The sequence below is a fragment of the Apus apus genome, chromosome 11 (assembly GCF_020740795.1).
Source record: "Apus apus isolate bApuApu2 chromosome 11, bApuApu2.pri.cur, whole genome shotgun sequence".
NCBI classification, from domain to species: domain Eukaryota; kingdom Metazoa; phylum Chordata; class Aves; order Apodiformes; family Apodidae; genus Apus; species Apus apus.
Genome location: NC_067292.1, coordinates 1,525,079 through 1,543,681, shown reverse-complemented (window position 1 = coordinate 1,543,681; position 18,603 = coordinate 1,525,079). Strand labels below are relative to the sequence as shown.

General features: G+C 52.6%; 1 protein-coding gene across 9 annotated transcripts in view; it reads left to right on the top strand.

Annotated features, from left to right (window-relative positions):
- The first annotated feature begins 1,064 nt into the window (after window positions 1-1,064).
- Window positions 1,065-18,603, top strand: part of ACSF3 (acyl-CoA synthetase family member 3) — a 58,891-nt gene continuing 41,352 nt past the window's right edge. For 4 of the 9 annotated variants that reach the window (XM_051629715.1, XM_051629723.1, XM_051629716.1 and 1 more), the window contains exons 1-5: window positions 3,448-3,603; window positions 4,314-5,045; window positions 6,957-7,112; window positions 16,422-16,576; window positions 17,047-17,192. In XM_051629715.1, coding sequence (XP_051485675.1) covers window positions 3,457-3,603; window positions 4,314-5,045; window positions 6,957-7,112; window positions 16,422-16,576; window positions 17,047-17,192 — 1,336 coding nt within the window. In that variant the 5' untranslated portion in view covers window positions 3,448-3,456. The other 5 variants (XM_051629720.1, XM_051629721.1, XM_051629722.1 and 2 more) reach the window with 5 other exon arrangements.

The following is an 18,603-nucleotide window of genomic DNA, read 5'->3' as shown; positions in this document are numbered from 1 at the left end:
TCCCCCTGCAGGGGGTTAATCCCTGCAGCTTGCAAGAGTCAAGGGGTCCCTTGGGCAGCAGCTTTGCACAGGGCAGGCGTGCAGAGGAGGGGTGCAAGGGGGAGCCGTGCAACAGCCGTGCAACGGAGGTGTGCAATGGGAAGGAGCCGTGCAACAGCCGTGCAACAGGGAGCTGTGCTACGTGAAGGGAACCACGCCTCGGGCAGCAGGGAGCCATGCAACAGGGAGCTGAGCCCGGGGAGGGGTGCAGCAGGGAGGGTGCCCACCCCCCATGGCTGGGCCCGGCCCAAGGCTCCCATCCCCGGTTCCGCTCCCAGCCCCGCTGCGCCTCGCTGGCTGCGGCCCCGGCCCCGGTGGAAACACACCTGAGGGCGGTGGGTGGGTGGATGGGTGGGGGTCACCCCGGCTGCGCTTCACGCACCGCCGCGTGCGGCTGGAAAAACGTGGCTCCGCTGGGAGGAGGGTGCTGGGACGCGTGCGGGCGCGTGGCAGCTGGCACAGCACGAGGGCCCGGCCCGGCAGGGCCACACCTGGGTCCTGCCCCATCCCACCCATGGGTGCCCCCGGCTGTGTGCTGGGAGGGGCTCTGGCCGTCCCCTCTCCTGCACGTCCCCTCTTGCCCCTGCCTGGCTGCCACTGAGCCCCTGGCTGAGCCCTGCACCCCTGGGGTGTCTGCGCGTCCATGGGGTGTCTGTGTGTTCATGGGGTGTCTGTGGGTTCACGGGGTGTCTGTGCATCCCTGGGGTGTCTGTGGGTTCATGGGGTGTCTGCGCGTCCATGGGGTGTCTGTGGGTTCACGGGGTGTCTGTGCATCCCTGGGGTGCCTGTGGGTCCCTGGGGTGCCCGCCCTCCATGGCAGCGGAGCACACGGCGCTGACACCGCACGGGGCTGCAGCGCCATCAGGAAGAAGCCGCGACACCGGCGCGGGGGGCCCGGCCGACGGCTCCATGAGACCCGCCCCCAGTGGGCGGTTTGGGGCCAAATCCCCGATAAAAGGATGCTGAGGGGGGAGGTTCCGGCTCGGAACGGGCGGGCCGTGGGGCCGTGTTTCCGCCGGAGCGCGTTGGCGGGCGGACCGGTCCGGCGGTGCCGCCGCCAGGTGAGGCCCCGGCGGGGCTGCGGGAGGCAGCGGGGCCCGCCGTGCCCGCCCTGCCCGCTCTCCCGGTGGAGGCGCGGGACGGGCCCCCCGGGCCCGGCTCTCCTCCCCGGCGGGCCCCGCCGGCCTGTGGCGGGGGTTGTGTCGCCGCCGGGCGCGGGGAGGGGAGGGCGGGGGCCGGTGCCGCCGCCCCGTGCCGCGAGTCCAAATGGCCTTTAATGAAAGCGTCCCCAAACATCCCCTCGCGTCCGGCTGCGCGGGAGGCGCTTGGGACGAGCGGCCCGGGGGTCCCGGCGGGAGCGGGGCAGCGGCGGGGCCCGCTGAGGCCGCGCTTCGCCCTCCGCGACTCGGGAGTTCTAGGGCGAGGGCGTTTCTTGCTGCTGCTCTGAGGTTTGGTGTGAGCGGGGCGAGGGGCTGAGAGCTGCCCGGCGGGAATGCCGGCTGGGCGGGAGGGGTGGGCTGCCCAGAGAGGTTGTGGAGTCTTCTTCACTGGAGACATTCAAAACCCGCCTGGACGCCTTCCTGTGGGATGTGCTCTGGGTGACCCTGCTCTGGCAGGGGGGTTGGACTAGATGATCTTTCGAGGTCCCTTCCAACCCCTGGGATTCTATGGAGGGTGAGGCTCTGCCGCCGGCCCGGCCGCGGTCAGCTCCTGGCTGGACTCCTTCAAGGCAGCAGCCGCTCCTCTGCTGCCCTGCCGTGACCCCCCCGAGGCCCCCGGTGACAAACCTGGTGTCAGGTGTGCTCTGCCAGGGCTGGAGTCACCGCTTGTCCCCGGGCACTGGGCAGGGAAGGGAAACAGCCCACGGGTCCGTAAGTCTGTAGGCACCTGGTCAACACCAGGTCTCTGAAGTCCATAAATGCACCAAAGGTGCTGCTGGTTGGTGTTCCACTAGGTCTGGACTGATGCTGTGGTGAAGAGGGGGTGATGTGGTTTGTGGAAGTGGCTGTTCTGAAGTAGCAGCAACTGCCACGTGGAAAACGGCGCGTGCACCAAGGGCACTTGGCTGCCCTGGCCTGGAGCACAGTGTGGTCCTGGCAAACAGTTGCTTCCAGTTAATGCCCCTCTTAATATCTGGAGCATTAACACCTTGCCAGCGAGCTGGCCTTGGGCACGTGTTTTGGGTTAGGTTTGTTTACAGGTGTTATTGTTTTATATTTTAGTCTCTACGGAGAAATGGAAAGATGTCACGGGAACTTTGTCATGACCTGCTTTGTTTTTTTTCCATCCTGATGGTCTATGTCATGAGCACACATGGTTACCACGCTCTGGGGTTAAAGCCTCTCCCCCCCCCAGATGTTTCCGCACAAAATCACAAGTTTCTTCTGCAGAAGCAGAAACTGAGGTCGATATGCAAAAGAAAATACATGTGAAGCTGGTGTCTGGCTGGAGAAATCTCTGAAGGTGGATGGGGACACCCCGGGGCTTGCAGCCACGGCTGTGAGGAGCAAACCCTTGCTGCTGCTGCCTGTGGACGTGTCTGAGCTGGGTTAAGCCACACTCAACTCTTCCCTGAGCAGCTGCCAGTTCTCTGGATCCTTTTTGTTTCAGCTGCTCCCCATGGTGGGAAGCTGAGCTGAGAGGTTATTGGAGTTGAGCTGCTCCACTAGTAAGTGTCTATCAAAAATCCTGTAAAGAATCAAGTCGTTATTGCCAGCGACACGGAAGTGTCACGGTCGCTCATACAGCGTGGGAAGTTGTCATCCCTTGGCCATCTCCTCGTGTGGTAGTTTCTCTCTGGGGGTCCTTCAGTGGTGGTGTTTAATCACAGCCATTTGCTGGGCTGTGCAGTGAAGCCCCTTTCCTTCTGCCACAGCCCTCTTCCCTCTGCTGCCCTGCTGGTGTGCATCTCTCCTCGGAGAGGTGCTTGTTCCTGCTGAGCTTCCAGTGGGAGCTCCAGGCTCTGTGCAGGGAGGGGTCAGGATTCTCCTGTGGCATCTCCTCACTCATTTTCTCTCTTCTTCCTCTCATCTCCAGTGTACCTGTGGTCTCCCCTATGAAGTGTTCCCATAGTCCCTGAGGCTCCTCAGCGCACCACGGATTTTGCAACACGTGTTAGCTTTGTCCCTGATGCTTCTGTGAGATGATGCAGGCAGTGGCCAATGCTAGTGCACAGACCTTTCCCTTTGAAAATGGGATGATGAAAAGAGGGATAATGAGCAAATTTTGGTAACTTCTCTCTAGTTACCACAAAAACATTTTTGTTCACTTCTCCCGAGCGTGTAGGCTGGTGTCATTGTGCTGTCTAAGCACAAAGCTGGAGTATGAGATGTTTGTGCCAGCCTGTGATCTTCCTGTGAGGCCTCTGATGGTGCCGGTCCTCCTCCCTGTTCCCTTTTGGAGGTGCTCTCTGTTGGAATGCTCCTGTGCTTCGTGTCGTGGCTGGGATGGTGGCTGGGCTGGGCTCAGGTCAAGTGCTGGCTGCCCGGGTGGTGCCTGGTGCCATGGCTGAGCTTGTCCCAGCATCCTGCCTGGTTCCAGCTGCTGCCAGGCTGGCACTTTCAGGTGTGCTTTTCCAGTGTCTGGGTTTGCACTTCCCTGCTGCTCTTTGCTGGGAAAACCAACTGCTCAGCATGGGGAGGGCTCCAGCTGCCTGTGGTGCTTTGGGAGCTGTTTAAGCACTTAAACTATCACCTGAGGAAGCCTTTGAGCTGAAGCTGTGATGGGTGACTCATCAGGTGGGAAGGTTTGGGCACTTCCCTATACTTAGATCTGTCATTGCTCTAAAGAAAGCTCATGCAGGAAGCAATCCTCCAGTGGGCTAAACTTCAGGAGGCTTGGATTTCTCCCAGTGCTCCATGCTGCCTACCTGGAGGCACAGAGCAAGGCAGTGGTTCACCAAAGTGGTGGAAGCTGCAAAGTGAGAGCTGGGTAGTGCTGTAATGATTTCATCTCTTTAAATGCTGGTCCTGCTGAGTTAGAATGGCACCTCAGGCAGCCCCTTCTTAGTGTCCTAATACTTCTGATGGATGAAAAGTATTTCATAATTCAAGTTAGACTGTTTTTAGGGATGCAGAGGCTGCACAGGGAATGCTCTCTGTCTCCTGTTCCATCTGGGCAGGGCCTAGTGCCCTGGGGATGCAGCAGTCTGAAGCATAAACATGAATAATACAGTGGGTATTATCCAAATGCAGGCTGCCACTTTTCCTTTGTGGGAATAAACCCCTGGGTAATTGCTGCACATACTTATCTGTTCCTTTAATTGCTTTTTGCAGAATCACTGGGAAGGAGGTGGTGCTGGCAGGATGCTGGTCTCCCTGCTCTTCCCCCAAGTGAGCCGGCCCCTCCGATGCCTCATCCAGGACTTGCATCACTGCAGATGGGGGTTGTGTGGGCAGAAGGGGGCTGGCTGTCCCCACAGGGGTCTACAGACCACCCAAGCAACCAACAGCAGTGACATTACCCCTGTCTTCACTAGGGCTTTGGCCTTTGGTGAGAAAATTGCCATCATTGACCAAAACGGCGAGCACACTTACCGGGACCTCCTCGGTCAGAGCCTGCGCTTGTCCCAGGAGATCTGCAGAGCTCTGGGCTGCTCCAGCAGGGACTTGAAGGAAGAGAGGATCTCATTTTTGTGTCCCAATGATGCCTCCTATGTTGTGGCCCAGTGGGCTTCCTGGATGAGCGGGGGCATCGCTGTGCCCCTGTACAAGAAGCACCCAGTGCCAGAGCTGGAGTATGTGATCCAGGACTCGCAGAGCGCTCTGGTCATTGCTGCAGAGGAGTATGTGGGGAAAATAACCCCTAGTGCTGAGAAGCTGGGAGTCCCTATTCTGCCCCTGCTTAGATCTCGGAGTGATGGATCCATGAGTCATGCAGCAGTGGAAGAGGGTCCCTTGACTACCTGCTCCTCGTGGAAAGACAGAGGAGCCATGATAATCTACACTAGTGGGACGACGGGAAGGCCAAAGGGTGTCCTCAGCACCCACGAGAACGTGCAGGCTGTGGTGAGTGCTGCTTTCCCTCTGCAATGCTCGTGCCAGGTTACAAAGGTCATGGCCTTCAGAGGAGATTTGGGGTTGCAAAGCCCAAAGCACAACATACCTTACCACAGCAGAATTCCTGTCCGGAGCTGGGGGGCACAGAACTCCACAGTGGTTTTCATAGAATCATAGAATGGTGAAGGTTGGAAGGGACCTTAGAGATCATCAGGTTCCAACCGCCCTGCTATGAACAGGGACACCTCCCACTAGCCCAGGCTGCACAAGGCCTCGAGGTGAACACACAGGCCTTTTAAGGTGAGCACACAGCAGAGTGTTTGAGGCTCTAACCCTTGTCCTTTTGCTGTTGCTGTGCTGCAGCTGCAGCCAAGGGCAGGTTGTCTCTTCCTCTTGCTTTCTTGGAAAGCAGAAGGGGTGAGATCCCTTCTCAAAAAGCTGCTTTCTTTGCAATTTGCTTTTCTCCACTGTGACTAGAGAAGAATCTTTGCCCTTAATTGGAATATAAGGCAGCCCAGCCCAGTACTGTGTGAAGTCTGTGCATTATTCAGCTATATATCCCCAAGGCAAAAAATCCATTAGCTCTCTGAGCCAAAAGGAATTAAAAGTTTGAATGAGCCTGCTGACTACCTCACCAGTTGGTTATCTCTGCCTGCAACTGATAGACTCATGCCATTAGGGAAAAAGGGCAGGGAATACATTGTGCCTTACGGACACTTCCGAGAGCTCACGCTGTTCTGGGTGCTCAGCATCTGCAGTGTTGGGAGTGGTGTGAAAGCCTTGATGGATTGAGCCAGGGCTTGGCTATATTGGGCAAAGAATCTGTTCCCTCACAAATATGCTGGTCATCTGGGAGGTGGCCTGAGCCATCACCATCCTCTGTGCTGTCTTGCAGAAAGCCTAAAGCCTGCTCCCTGCCCTGTGAAGAAGGGCTATGAATGCCATGACTGAATTCCATGGTTCAGATGCTCTTTTTAAAATTTATTTTTAGATGGCTGGAAATAAGCTTTCCAGTTGGTGATGCTGGGTTCTGCAGGGCATTGTTCACCTAGGAGCCTGAGGTCTAATGCTTCAGATAATTATCCCTTCACAGCACAGTAATTTAGAAGCTTGATATACTGATCTGTTTTTACTCATGTGCAGCCTGCTTTCTGTTTATCACAGTGATTTTCTGCTCCTCCTGACTATAGAATCATATCCCTTACAGGTGCTGAAAGCTCAGTCAGTCATCAGTGTCCAAACTATGTCAACAGAGTTCTGGAAAACTAGTTTTTTTATTATTATTTTGGCCAATTCTGCATGTGCAGCAGCAGTTTAATAATTTTGTTGGCCTTGCTTAAAATTGCTGTTAACTATTTATTTCTCAGTAATGAGGGAGGGCTTTGCTGATGTACATGAATCATAGAATCCCAGAATGGTGAAGGTTGGAAGGGACTTTAAAGATCATCAGGTTCCAACCTCCCTGCATGGGCAGGGACACCTCCCATCAGACCAGGCTGCACAAGCCTCGTCCAAGCTGCCTTTGAACACCTCCAGGGATGGGGCAGCCACAGCCTCCTGGGGCAACCTGGGCCAGTGCCTTCCTGCCCTCATGGGGAAGAATTTCTTCCTGATGTCTAACCTAAATCTCCCCTCTTTCAGTTTAAAACCATTACCCCTTGTCCTGTCACTGCTCTCTCTGGTGAAAGACACTTGCTGACAAGATGCAGGAGTTGTTCCTCTTGCATTCTACTGTTGTAGCGGGAAATTTGCTTGTGCTGACCCTAAAAGAAAGATTTTTTTGCCCAGGCATCATTCCAGGAGGTCTGGGATTTCAGCTGCCAGCTATGTCCTGGGAAGCCAGGGCCTGGATACCTTGGGCATTCCCAGCACTGAGAGTCTCTCCTGCCCTAACGCTGCCTTGTGTGTTTTCTTCTGCAGACCACAGGGCTGGTTGAGAAATGGGAGTGGAAGAAGGAGGATGTTATTCTGCACGTGCTGCCTTTGCATCATGTCCACGGGGTGATCAATAAGCTCCTCTGCCCTCTCTGGGTGGGAGCCACGTGCATCATGTTGCCCGAATTCAGCGCACAGATGGTAAGCCTGGGGGGATGGCGGCTTGTCTTTGAAATTCAGCAGCAGGACCCCATGCATGGTAATTAGAGCAACTTTGGAAAGAAGTTCTTAAAGAATTCCAGGCTCTCCAGCCACTGGCTGCATGCAGGTCACAAACGGTCTGTTAAAAAACGCTTTCAGGTGGACACTCAGTCCGGGGTAAACGTTCTGTTCTGGAGGCTACAACTTAAGCGTGATTTGCATAATTGTCACAGTACACTGTCCCTCCTCATGATATTGAGGGTTTCTGACTGGAGGTGGGCCTTCTAAGTACCCACTGAGAGCATTGGCTCCTAGAATAAGGGTGGTTAATTTTCTACTACCAGGAAAGGTGGAAATAGTGTAGTTTTTTCTTGCGTGTTAGTGCTGAGCTGCTTGTTGGGTATTTCATCTTTAGTAGCTTGTGTTTCCCTCTCCAACCTTCTGTCCTCAGTGTTTTGGATTCCATTACATGACCTAGCACAGGCATTGGAGTTCCTTGCAGCCCAGGTGAGAAATACTGGTCCTCATCACTTGCATGGGAACATTGCTCTTCCTCCATGGAGAAATGGGTGTTAACAGATCTGTCAGTTTAGACTCAGTCATGTGAGAGTTTGCAAAACAAGAGCTTCTCGCAGCCTTGCAGGGAAGATGGCAGGAGGAAAAACCTTACTGGAATGCAGCAGAGACACACTTGTAATGTTTTCTAGCTGAGGCAGGAACTGCCAGTCCCAGCACTCTGCTTCTCTTTTGTCCTTTCTTGTGGTGCCAGACAGCTGACCTGTAGAGGGGAAGAAAAGGGCCTAGAAACAGGGCAGCCAAGAGGAAGGGGGAACAGTTCCTACACTTCCTGGTCCCTGGGATCCAGCACCATTCATTGATGTATCCGACTGTCATGGGTGGTGTGAGAGACATTAGAGTCTGCAGTGTCACTGTTAAGGGAGCAGTTGGGTTTGCAGGTACCACTTCACAGCAAAAAGGAAACCTGCATGGTTGGTACAGAGCTCCCTGGGAAAGTGAAAAGAGCCTGTCATACCTGTGCTTTTAACTGAAGAGGCTGCTTTACCTGTTTGGATTTATTTCTATGGTGGGTGGACTTTCAGTGTGACACTGAAAGGACAAAGGGCAAAGTTATGGGGTACACCCAGCAGCCTTTGTGCTGCTGCCAGGCAAGGGTGAGCCCAGGCTCTGACCTGAGCCACTGCAGGACCGTGTGATTCTTTGTTGCTTATTTTTCTGCCTCTCAGAGGAGCAACCACAGAAAATGCACACTTCCTTTCTTGTTTCAAGATGGCTCTGACACCTGAATACTCAGTTGCTGCCTGAGTGCTGATCCTTTGGAGCGGGGAGCAGCCCTGAATCCCAGAGGGGCAGCTCTGGATTTGCATATCCAGTAGGATGCTGTGGTAGAAGGAGGCAGGAAGGCTTCCTGGCTGTAGCCAGTGCTCTCCCCTCCATGCTCACTGCCAAATTGTCTTCCCCCGTGTTTAGGGTGTCACCCCAAAAGCTCAGGGTGCAGGAGGGATATGTGTTCCACCAAAGCAGGGGCTGGTAGCCTGCCCAGCCCTGGTGATACCGGTGAGCGTTCCGGCAGCCTGGAAGCAAAGTCGAGCCCTCTGGAGGGCGCGTTTCTCCACGTCCTGTGGCACCGGTGATTGATTGTCCCTGCTACTCTTGTGTTTTTCTCTGCTCGCTCCCGACATCTGCAAATCAATGAGCTGAGGCTGAAGGGCTCAGGTGGGGGGGAGCAGGACACCAGGACACCCCTCCTGCCGCCTCTGATCAAAGCTCTCCTGAGACGTGACAACCGAGGGCACGTGGGGACAGTGCTGGAGGGTGTCAGCTTGACCCTGGAGCTTGAACTTGGGCTGAGGTGTCAGCGTGGTAAGCCTGTGCTGTTCCCAGGGCGCTCAGGTGCAGTCGGGCTCTGAAGGACGTCATTGGCTTTTCTGTTTTGGTTTGTTTTTTTAATTCCCTTTATTTTTCCGAGGGCCTCCCCTGGGAGCCGCGGGGGGGTTGATCGACACTACAGAGAAGGCACAGGAGGGCAAACCAGGCTTTCTCATGGAGCTTAATGCAAGCTGCCTTCCTGTCCCAGGCTATTTTCACCAGCTGTTTACAGAAATGCCCCTTGGCTACTGAAATCAGCTCAGCAGGGTTGCAGAGAGGGGGGGGGGGGTTTGGCAAAGGGAGCCTGAGTTTGTCTGGGTGCTTGTGGTTTTTTGTTGGGTTGTTTTTTTTCTCTCCCTTTGCTGCACCTTGAGAAAGCAGCCAATTATAGTGTGATATAAAGAAACTCGAATGGCAGCTAAAACACTTGACAGGCTGATCAAAACAAGGCTAGGAACTTACTCTCAACCTGCTGCAGACATATTTAGCCTTGAGTGATACTGGCAAGGGTTCAAGAGAAACCGCAGCAGCATGCCCAATGTGTGTTTGGTTTCTAATCACTAACACTTCATTATACAAAATAAATACTTTATTATTATAGTGTTCATTAAATTACATAATTTGTGGCGTGCCTTATAGTCCTGGTCTGGTTTTGGTGGTGGTAACAGTGCTCTTTTTTTCTTAGTTGGAAAATGTTTCGAGCCCCAGACCATGGCCTGCTTGTTCCTCCCTGCAGTGCAGTGTCAGGAGGTGGCATCTTTCAGACCCCTCTGTCTGCTTTTGGTAGCTGTCCAAGGAAAGGTTAAAAATCAAGGCTGTGGAGTAACCCCAGTGCCCTGACCAACATCTACACTCACCAGAGCAGCATCTGATGTCCGTGGCTGCATGTGAGCTCTTGCTGAGGCCACAGGGGCTCATTAAAGTGTATTGAGATGCCTGAAGCGTGAAAGTTGCTGCATAAAATCAGGTTCTTTTTATTAAATGAGGACATCCATTACTTTGCAGTAGCTACTGTACATGTTATAATTCACTTTATAGCACCATCTGTTAAGACTGTCTTGCTTAAGCTTTTCATAGCATCTTTTTATTGTAAGTTATTAAAAAATATGGCTGTGTCTATTAATCATTTATTAATAAATGGTTTATAAATGGACCCTTAATTTCCAGCATTAGTCCACTCATACATGACAGGCTATGTCCTCTGGTGCCCTATGCTCCTTGGGGTGCAGGGTGTGGGCATGTGGACTGGGAAATGGGTAGGAGAAGCAAAGCCTGAGAGTGTGTTCCTCTCAGCAGCTGTGTGGGGCAGGGGTGGCTCTGAGCTGGTTATTTTTTAAGTAAGAGTGAGAACTGGGAGGGCAGAAACCTCCTTTGGAGCCAGAGCAAGCTGCAGCCTAAGCACCCCTATACAATCCTCCTGCCATACCTTGCTCCCAAGCTGAGTTTCTCAGCTGCTCCAGAGCTGTTGGCAATGTCTGCCTTTTCTCTTAGGGAGAAGTAGGAATTTTAAAGACTTGTACAGTTTTGGTGGCCAGAGGAGAAGAGATGAACATCCCTGCTTAAGGAAGGAGTGCAAGGTGAGCCTTCTCACTGGGCATTGCAGAAAGCCCATGAGCAAGTGCTTTTTGAAGGCTTCTTGGGGCTTGCACCCAGCAGACATGACAAGATCTGTTCCCCAGCAACCCTTTCTCTTCATCTCCCTTCCCTGCATGGGTTCAGTGATGAGGCTGAGCACACCCTGTGGTGTGGCTGTTACCCAAGGGCAATGTCAGCCAGTCTGGAGGGGCAATCCCAGGGAAAGGCAGGTGTCCTCCATGCTGGTGCCCTTGCCATGACACTCGTGTGTTGATGGCTCTTTTCTGTGCCCAGTTGTGGCTGCTCTGGGTACCCTGTGGACCTTGGCCTTTGGGAGCAAGTCGAGAGGTCAGTGTCTGCTTTGCAGGATGCTCTGCTGAGGGTTTTGGCTGACATAGGTCCTCTCTGAGTTGCAGTGATGGAAATGGCTTGTCAGTGCTCTGGACCACCTGTGATCTTGCTGTAAGGGAAAGATGTTCTGCTGGCAAAGGCTCCCTGGCAGCTCGTCATGTTGATGGGATCCTGGGAGGTCTTTCAGCCTTGAGTGCAGGAGAGGAAATAAATAAAAGTACTCAAAAACATGAAGAGAAAAAAACTTGCTCTGGTGAGTGATGGGGGAAGCTTAGAGAAATCTCAGCTCTGTGTGACCTAGTTGTGGTGTGTGCTGCCCCCTTGGCTCTGCTGGGCAGGTTTTGAGCCATGGTGTCCTGTCTGCAGAGTGACAGCACTGTCTGTGCCCTGCAACTGCTTCCGGGAGAAATAGGCCAAGATGCAGATTTATTGCCCTAAAGTTCCAAAAGAAGCTGTTGTTTTGGTGCCAGTGTTACTGCATGTCTGACTTAAGGTGCCTCCAAGGATCAAGCCCTCTAAAAATTGTACCCAGTTTATGTGCAAAGCCATAAAATTTGTTAATTTTATTTGGACCCTTTCTAGGCATTTTTCCTGACAGGTGCCTAAAGCTAATGTGGGATTTGGACTAATTCCCCTGACGTGCCAGGGGGGTGTTGTCCCCACGGCAGATTTTTTCTGTGGTGGGAGGTGCTACAGACATGATGCTGACTGAGGTTGGGTGTGAAATGTTGCTCTGGGGTCTCTGCTCATCCCACCTTCATCCTGAAGACCAGTTTGATCTACCAGGAGAATGTTTGTGTTGGTGCTGTTACCTGTGTGAGCCAGGTGAGGCTGGGGCTGGGCCTTATACCTTTGCTGGGCTGTGTGGGGAGATCTAGGGCTCAGTGGTCACCGTTGCCTCTGGGAAGGAGGAGCTTGCACCACAACGAGCCTCTCCCCTGGATCTGTCTGCAAACATCCCCCCAGGCAGCCTTTTTAGTTTATTTTTAATAGAAGAGCAAATCCAAGCAGAGGAACCTGGTCTCCAGTAACCCAGCATGGCTGAGGTGCTGCTTGTAGTGTGTCTCCCATCCAGTTTCATCTGGAGAAAGGCAATTGTCTTTTCACTTGTTAGTGGAAGGCTTCAGAGGAGTAATTTTATTTCAGACTCAAAGGGGAGTTGGTGGAGGGAGGAGCAGGTCACTGGTGAATGGATTATGTTTGATCACTTCTCACAGACCTGGCTTGAAAAAGTTAAGAGTTTTCCTTCCTGTCTCCCCAGATCTGCCGTCTGTCCCCAGCATCTGTTGCCGAGTCGTGTCTTTTGATGTGTGTGGGGAAATACAAAAAATGGAACCAAAGCCTGTCATATTTACTTATATTACCAGGTCCCAGGGAAAGCACTTGCTCCTTTCAGTATGCCTACAGCATAGGAAGGGTTTTAAAGCTTCAGCCTGGAATGCAGAGGGGCCATCAAACTGCACTGATGAATAAATGATTAAAACCAGAGTCATGCAGAGCACGAACAGTTTGGGGTTGTAACAAACATGCGACGAAGCCACCGAGGGCCCAGTTTCCCTTTGAAGAGGAGAAGGTTTCTCTGCATTTTGCTCACGAAGCGCCCGCCGCTCGGAGCTTGGCAGAGAGCAGAGCTCCCCTCGACGCTCTCCCCTCTCGTGTCGTGCCCACCTGCCTTTGTGGGGGATAAGCCAATGTCAGAAGTGGGTGCGTGGTCCTGCCACCCTGTTGGTGCTTCTGTAGAGTTACAGGAGCTTTCTGACACTCTGAAAATTGCCCTTCTCCTCACCAGCAGCGCTTCCTGCGCGGCAGCGGTCGATGGGAAACATAAACCCAGGTCCCCGGTCACAAGGGAGGTAAAGGGATGATTTAACCTTGCATTAGGGGTATTGTTACTTTGCAAAAGGCTTAAAAAAAATTCAATAACAACTGAAAATGATCCAATAATTTTATAGGAGGGGAGCTGTTGTATCTGTCAATAGAGGTGGCAGTGTGGGCTGTGATCTCCTTGTGGTCTGATGGGAAAATCTGTGCTGGTCTTTGCTTTCCTTGTCAGCTTTTAGGCATTTTTGCCTGCATCTCTTCTGGCTGGTTTTGGGAGTCCTGTGTCAGGCCAAGTCTTGCAGGATTTACCATACAAATTGCCACTTTCCCTTTTTTTTTTTTTTGCATTAGAAAATGCCCAGGTTTTGGTGGATTTGGTGTTTTCTGCCTAGTTTGTGGCACTGCACATCTCCCTGTGAAGGTGAGGCCTCTGTAAAGGAAAAAAAATGGTTATTGCGTTTTCTCCTCTGTATTTGCATCTCTTGCTTCAGGTGGTCTGAGCAGATCTGGAGGCTGGTTGGGAAGGTGGCTGTATGGAAGGACCATCTCTTGGAGCAGCTTGCATGTTCCTCTGTCCTTGCCTACCACTGTGTCATCTGTGTGCTGGAGGAAATATGTGACAAAAAACTTGCAGCTGTTGTGTGTGTTGTTCCCTACCCACTGCTCTCTTTTACTCCTTTTTTTCCCATTTACTGATGGCAAAATTCCACTGGCCAGCCTGTGGAGTTGCCCAGATATGTTTTTGTGGAGTAGGAGGGGAAGAAAATCAGGAATGTCAGGCTGATGGGAAGGCTCTTGGCAACAGGTCTCTTCTGGCTCAGGCAGCCCCATCCCCTAGGCTGGCTCTGGGCTTTTGTGGCTGTCATTGCTGATAGGAACCTGTTCCCACTCTTGCTTTCTTGCAGGTAGAGTTTTTTGTTGCTAGCCCTTTGTTTTATCTGAAAAGCTATCTTGGTCCATCTCCTGAACACCTTCCATCCATGCTGCTGCCCTGGTGTCTGGTGAGCACTTGGTGCAAAGTCCAGCAGCCATGGCACGTGGTGCTGTGTTTGCCTCCAGAATCCATGGCTTTTTAAAACCACTTGGAGGCCTGAGGTATCAGGTGAGTGAAATAAAATGTAATGATGGGCTGCCCATCTGTGGGGAAGAAGAAGAACTGTTTCCCATGCCATCTCCTGTCCACAGGTAATGGATGTGGTGATGGTGACACGTGGGGTAACAGAGGGGGAGATTGATTGTGCTGCTTGAAGCCTGAGGGTGTCGGAGGATGCCGTGAGCTGGAAGGGCAAAGCTGGCCTCTTGCTACCAGCCTGTCCAAGCCCCAGGATTGATTGATTAGTCCCAGGTAACGAGACTTTCCCGGATCCTTCTCTCAAACCATGAAGTTAGAGTTATAAATCAGAAATAGCTGTTGCAGCTGGCTGGGCAGTGACAAACCCTCTGGACAGCTCGGGGTCTGCGGAGGGCTTGGGCCTGCCAGCTTTGTACCACGGCTCAGTGCTCAGGACTGCTAAAACACGTGGGTAGGATCCAGATTTGGAGGAGCAGGAGCAGAGCAGGTAGAGATGTTTGGCTGGCAGCACATCACCCCAGCAGCTGGTGGCACAAATCCAAAGGCAGCTGCTTATCTTCAGGAAAGGGACTGACACAGAAAAAGCTGCTCCCATGGCTGGAGTGGCTGTAGGGAGGGTTTTATCTAGGGCAGGAGTGCAAGGACAGGGAACTCTGGGGTGTGTGAGAGATCTGCTGTGTTTTGGAGCAATGGATTTGTTTGGGTTGGTTTGGTGTTTTTTTTTTCAAATCCAAATCCATGTGAAAATAACTCTGCTGTGTGGCCAGACTGGAAGTCTGCCCGTGTTCCCCACAGCTGCTTGTGAAGGCAGAAAAACCCCAGTCAAACAGCCCTGAGCATCTGTCTTCCTTCAATTGTTTCAGCACAGTCCTGATCCCTGCTTGCTATCACCCCTCTCTCCCTGCCCAAGGCAGTGGCTCTCAGGAGCTGCAGAGAGCAGGTCCATGCATTTGGCCCCTGGCTTTGGAATTGTGAATCTCCATCCTGCTGCCTCAAATGGGAAAGATATTACGGGGCTGGAGAGAAAAAGATCTTTGGGGAAGAGGCTGGGAGAAGCATGGCAGGGGTTGGATCCTTTTAAATGCTTTTTTGCCTATTCTGGCTTGTTTTAAGGGAGTGTGCTTGTAGGTGGGGTTCTGCAGGGGAATGTCTGTCACCCTCTCGGGACATGTCACCTATCAGTCTGGGCAAGATGGGTTCCTCTGCTTTCCCTGATGCTAAAGGGGTATTGCAGTGCTCCTGTCCCAGCTCCCTGGGTGTCTGGGGTGTTTCCACCTTGCGTGTTTTTCTCACCCTGTTGAGCACCAGCTCCAGGCTGGTTGGCAACTCCCTTCTGCTGGGTGGGACGGTGCCTTTGTTGGCCGTGTCCTGCTCTATTAGGAATAACAACATGGTGGTGGGGTTGTTTGGTGGTTTTTTTTAGGAGCTGATTGTTCTGAAGCAGCGGAGTGAGAGAGGCGGGGGGAGGCAGCGCTGGCGCAGCCAAGTAGAAAGTAATGAAATGGAGCCTGAGCGAGCAGGACGGAGGGGAAGGGGGCAGAGTGACAGCATGAAGGAGAATCACTTGTTCACCTTCAATCAATTCCTCCTTTCTCTTGCCAGTGTGCAGCTGAGCGTGCGTGGGCCGGGAGGGGAGAGGCGGCGCAGTGTCAGGAGCTGTTAGGAAATACATTTGTCACCAGCGGGGCAGGGACTGGAGCGAAAGGAGAGGGGCGGCCGGCACCACAGCCTCTTGTTTATTGATGCCTTTGGATCGTTCCTGTCTTGGGAAGCTTACCTAGAGGGAAGAGTGGTGGGAGGAATGGGCCCAACTGCAATATTTACTTGATGATCTCCAAGGTCCCTGTGCCTGCTCACTAGAAGGTGACCACTTCCAGGGCAGTGGAGTCTCTCTCCCATTTCCAGTGTGTAGAGATCTCTCTTTCCAGCCCTGTCATCTGTCTTTAAGGCATTTTCCCTTCAAAAGTTTGTGGGCTCCTACTTGTGTGTTGTGTTCTTTGGATGTGACTTACTGTCTAGCCAAAGAAGAGCTCCTGTGCTTTGAAAAGCTGGTGGCTTTGTGTAGCCTCTGAAGAGCTGTGCATGATGAGAGAATTAACTGATTCTGCTTCAGGCTCATGTCTTCATTACCAAATTCTTGGCTGTAACATGATGGTAGTAAAAAATGCCATTTCCATCCTCTTCTGCTTGTTGAGAGTGAAAGCAGGTGGGTGATCCATTGGTGGGGTGAGAGGGGTGAATATTGTGCTTTGGGCAGAAAGGGGCATGATGAGGATTGGGAGCCATCGCTCTGGGTGTGGATGAAGTGCACACACCAGCCTTCCTGTTGTTGGTACTTTCCAGAAGCCTTGGATAGCAGAGGTTTGACTGTTTGTGACCAGCCTGGGTGGCTTTGCTTTGGATAAGCCTGTTGCCCTCCTGTACCTCAGTTTCCCCATGCCCCATACGAAGGGCTCACTGCCTTGTGAAGTGTTTGCAGAGCCCTCACTTGAGAACCTCTTCAGAGGTGCTGAGGAGTTAGCATGGACAGCACTGGCCATTGCTTCCCTCTGCACTATACACTGAGAGGTATTTTTCTATGCGTGTGTTCCCTTCCTTTCTAGGTTTGGAAGAAGATCCTGAGCTCTCAAGCTCCTCGTATCAATGTCTTCATGGCAGTGCCCACTATCTACGCCAAGCTGATAGAATATTACGACAAGCATTTCTCTCAGCCACAAGTCCAGGATTTTGTGCGTGCCTTTTGCCAGGAGAACATCAGGTAGGTGAGCCATGCCCCTCTGGGCAGGGGCTGCTGGTGGCTGGCTGTCCCTGTGGTGGATCTGCCAAGGATTCTTTTCAGCATCACCACTTTGCAGTGCTGGTTCTTGTGCTTTAGTGTCTCTTTGACAAGAACCAGGATGACATTATTTAATTATGAGCCACTCTTGCACATGGTAAAGTCAGAAGGGGTCTGCTTGCTCATTGTATTTGTCACCCTACTAAGGACTTTGTCCTGCAACCCAAACTTGTACTGCAGGATCTCTTTTAGGAGGCTGACCCATCTTAACCCCCTATGAGACAGAGAATCTGTATGGGAGGAACATCCTTGGTAGTGTTTAAAAAGCTTTTGGGACTTCTGTCTTAAGGCTTTATATAGGAGCAAGGTTCATGTAACCCTGTGTTAGACTGCAAATTCCCTGGAGCAAAGGTGATCTCGGATCCTTTCTCATGTGGGGTTTCCTTGGGCAGGTTAATGGTGTCAGGCTCAGCAGCCCTGCCTGTGCCTGTCCTGGAGAAGTGGAAGAGCATCACTGGGCACACCCTGCTGGAGAGGTATGGGATGACTGAGATTGGGATGGCGCTTTCTAACCCTTTGCATGGAGTCCGTGTCCCAGGTAGGAGTCTCCAGAGGGTGCACACTGTTGGGAGGAGGTTGGCTGGGAAGTGTTCTTGGTTTTTCTCATCACCGAGAATGTGCATCTCATCAGCATTTCTCGTGATTGAGGAGCAGGTTCCAGTAGGAACAATGATGCTGGTAAGGGAATTGGCACTGGGAAGCCAGGAAGGGGGTGTGGGAAGTGGCTGGTGGGTTTTCCTGGGATCACTGGCCTTGGTGGATTGGCAGAGCTGTGTGTGCAGAGCTCTCAGTGGTGCCCACTGACCTGAGCAGCCAGGCTGGTTCTGCCCAGGAAGCAGAGTCCGTATTGCTGCGTTGGTTCAGGCACTGTGATGGGGCTGCAGCTTCAGCTCCTGCTCTGAGAAGTTTATTCCCAGGCAATGTTGACACAATGTTCCCCACGCAGCAGTTCATGTCCAACCCATTGGTGTTGAACATTTAAAATAGGATGTCTGCTCACTCTTATTTTAGTGCAAGTTTCTTGACTCTTCAGGAATTAGAAATTGTCACACCTCCTTGTACATTCCGGTTCTGTTCTCTCCTTGTCTTGCCTCACTTCTCTTGGCTGTGACTCCTCTCAATATCTGTACTTTATGTAACCTAGAAATACATTGATCTGTAAGATTAAAAATATAAAATGTCCCCACTCTCCCTTTGGTTACAAACGTGGCCATCTGTCTGCCCAGCCCACCACTACCCCACCTTTCCCTCCCCACGTGCTGTCTGTGCATGCCTGGCACCATCTGCATCGTCTTGAGGGGCCACTAGTACATGGGGGGCTGTCCTGGGTGTTGTGGCTTCCCACAGCACCCCAGTTCCTTGGGATGCAGAAGCTGCACCCTGGAAGGGATTGCACAGCGTGCAAGGTCTCCAGCACTGGCTCCTCAATCTGAAAACAGCTCATGGGTAGCACAAAATGCAAACTCTAGTTTCCTTCTGGAGAGTAACTGTTGTTCCCCCCACCCCAGCTCAGCCAGTCTTCCCTTCCTCCAGAAGCCAAATCCCTGCAGGCAGGAGAGGGAAGCAAGCAGGGAACAAGATTCCCACCTGCATGAGCTCAAGCTGTCCATGAGCCCCATGCTGCAGGGTGACAGTGCAGAGATCATTTCAGTGTCCCTGTGGCCTGGTTATATTTGATTTTTGTTCATCTTCAGGAGGGAAGATAAGCAGAGGCTCTAGAGATTTCCCAGGAGATGAAAAGAGAGGAAATAAGACTGAAAGCAACATGGGCAAGACAGATGTTGACACCCAGAGGGGGAGTTCCTACTCCAGAGCTGGGTGGCTGTGATCCTGGACAGAGCCACGGCAGGGTCCCTGAGAGTACTGGGGTCTGCAGGGGAGCTGGGACAAATCCTCTCTTGCAGCTACAAGCAGAGGGGCTGGGGATAAGGGACAGCTGACTGTCACTC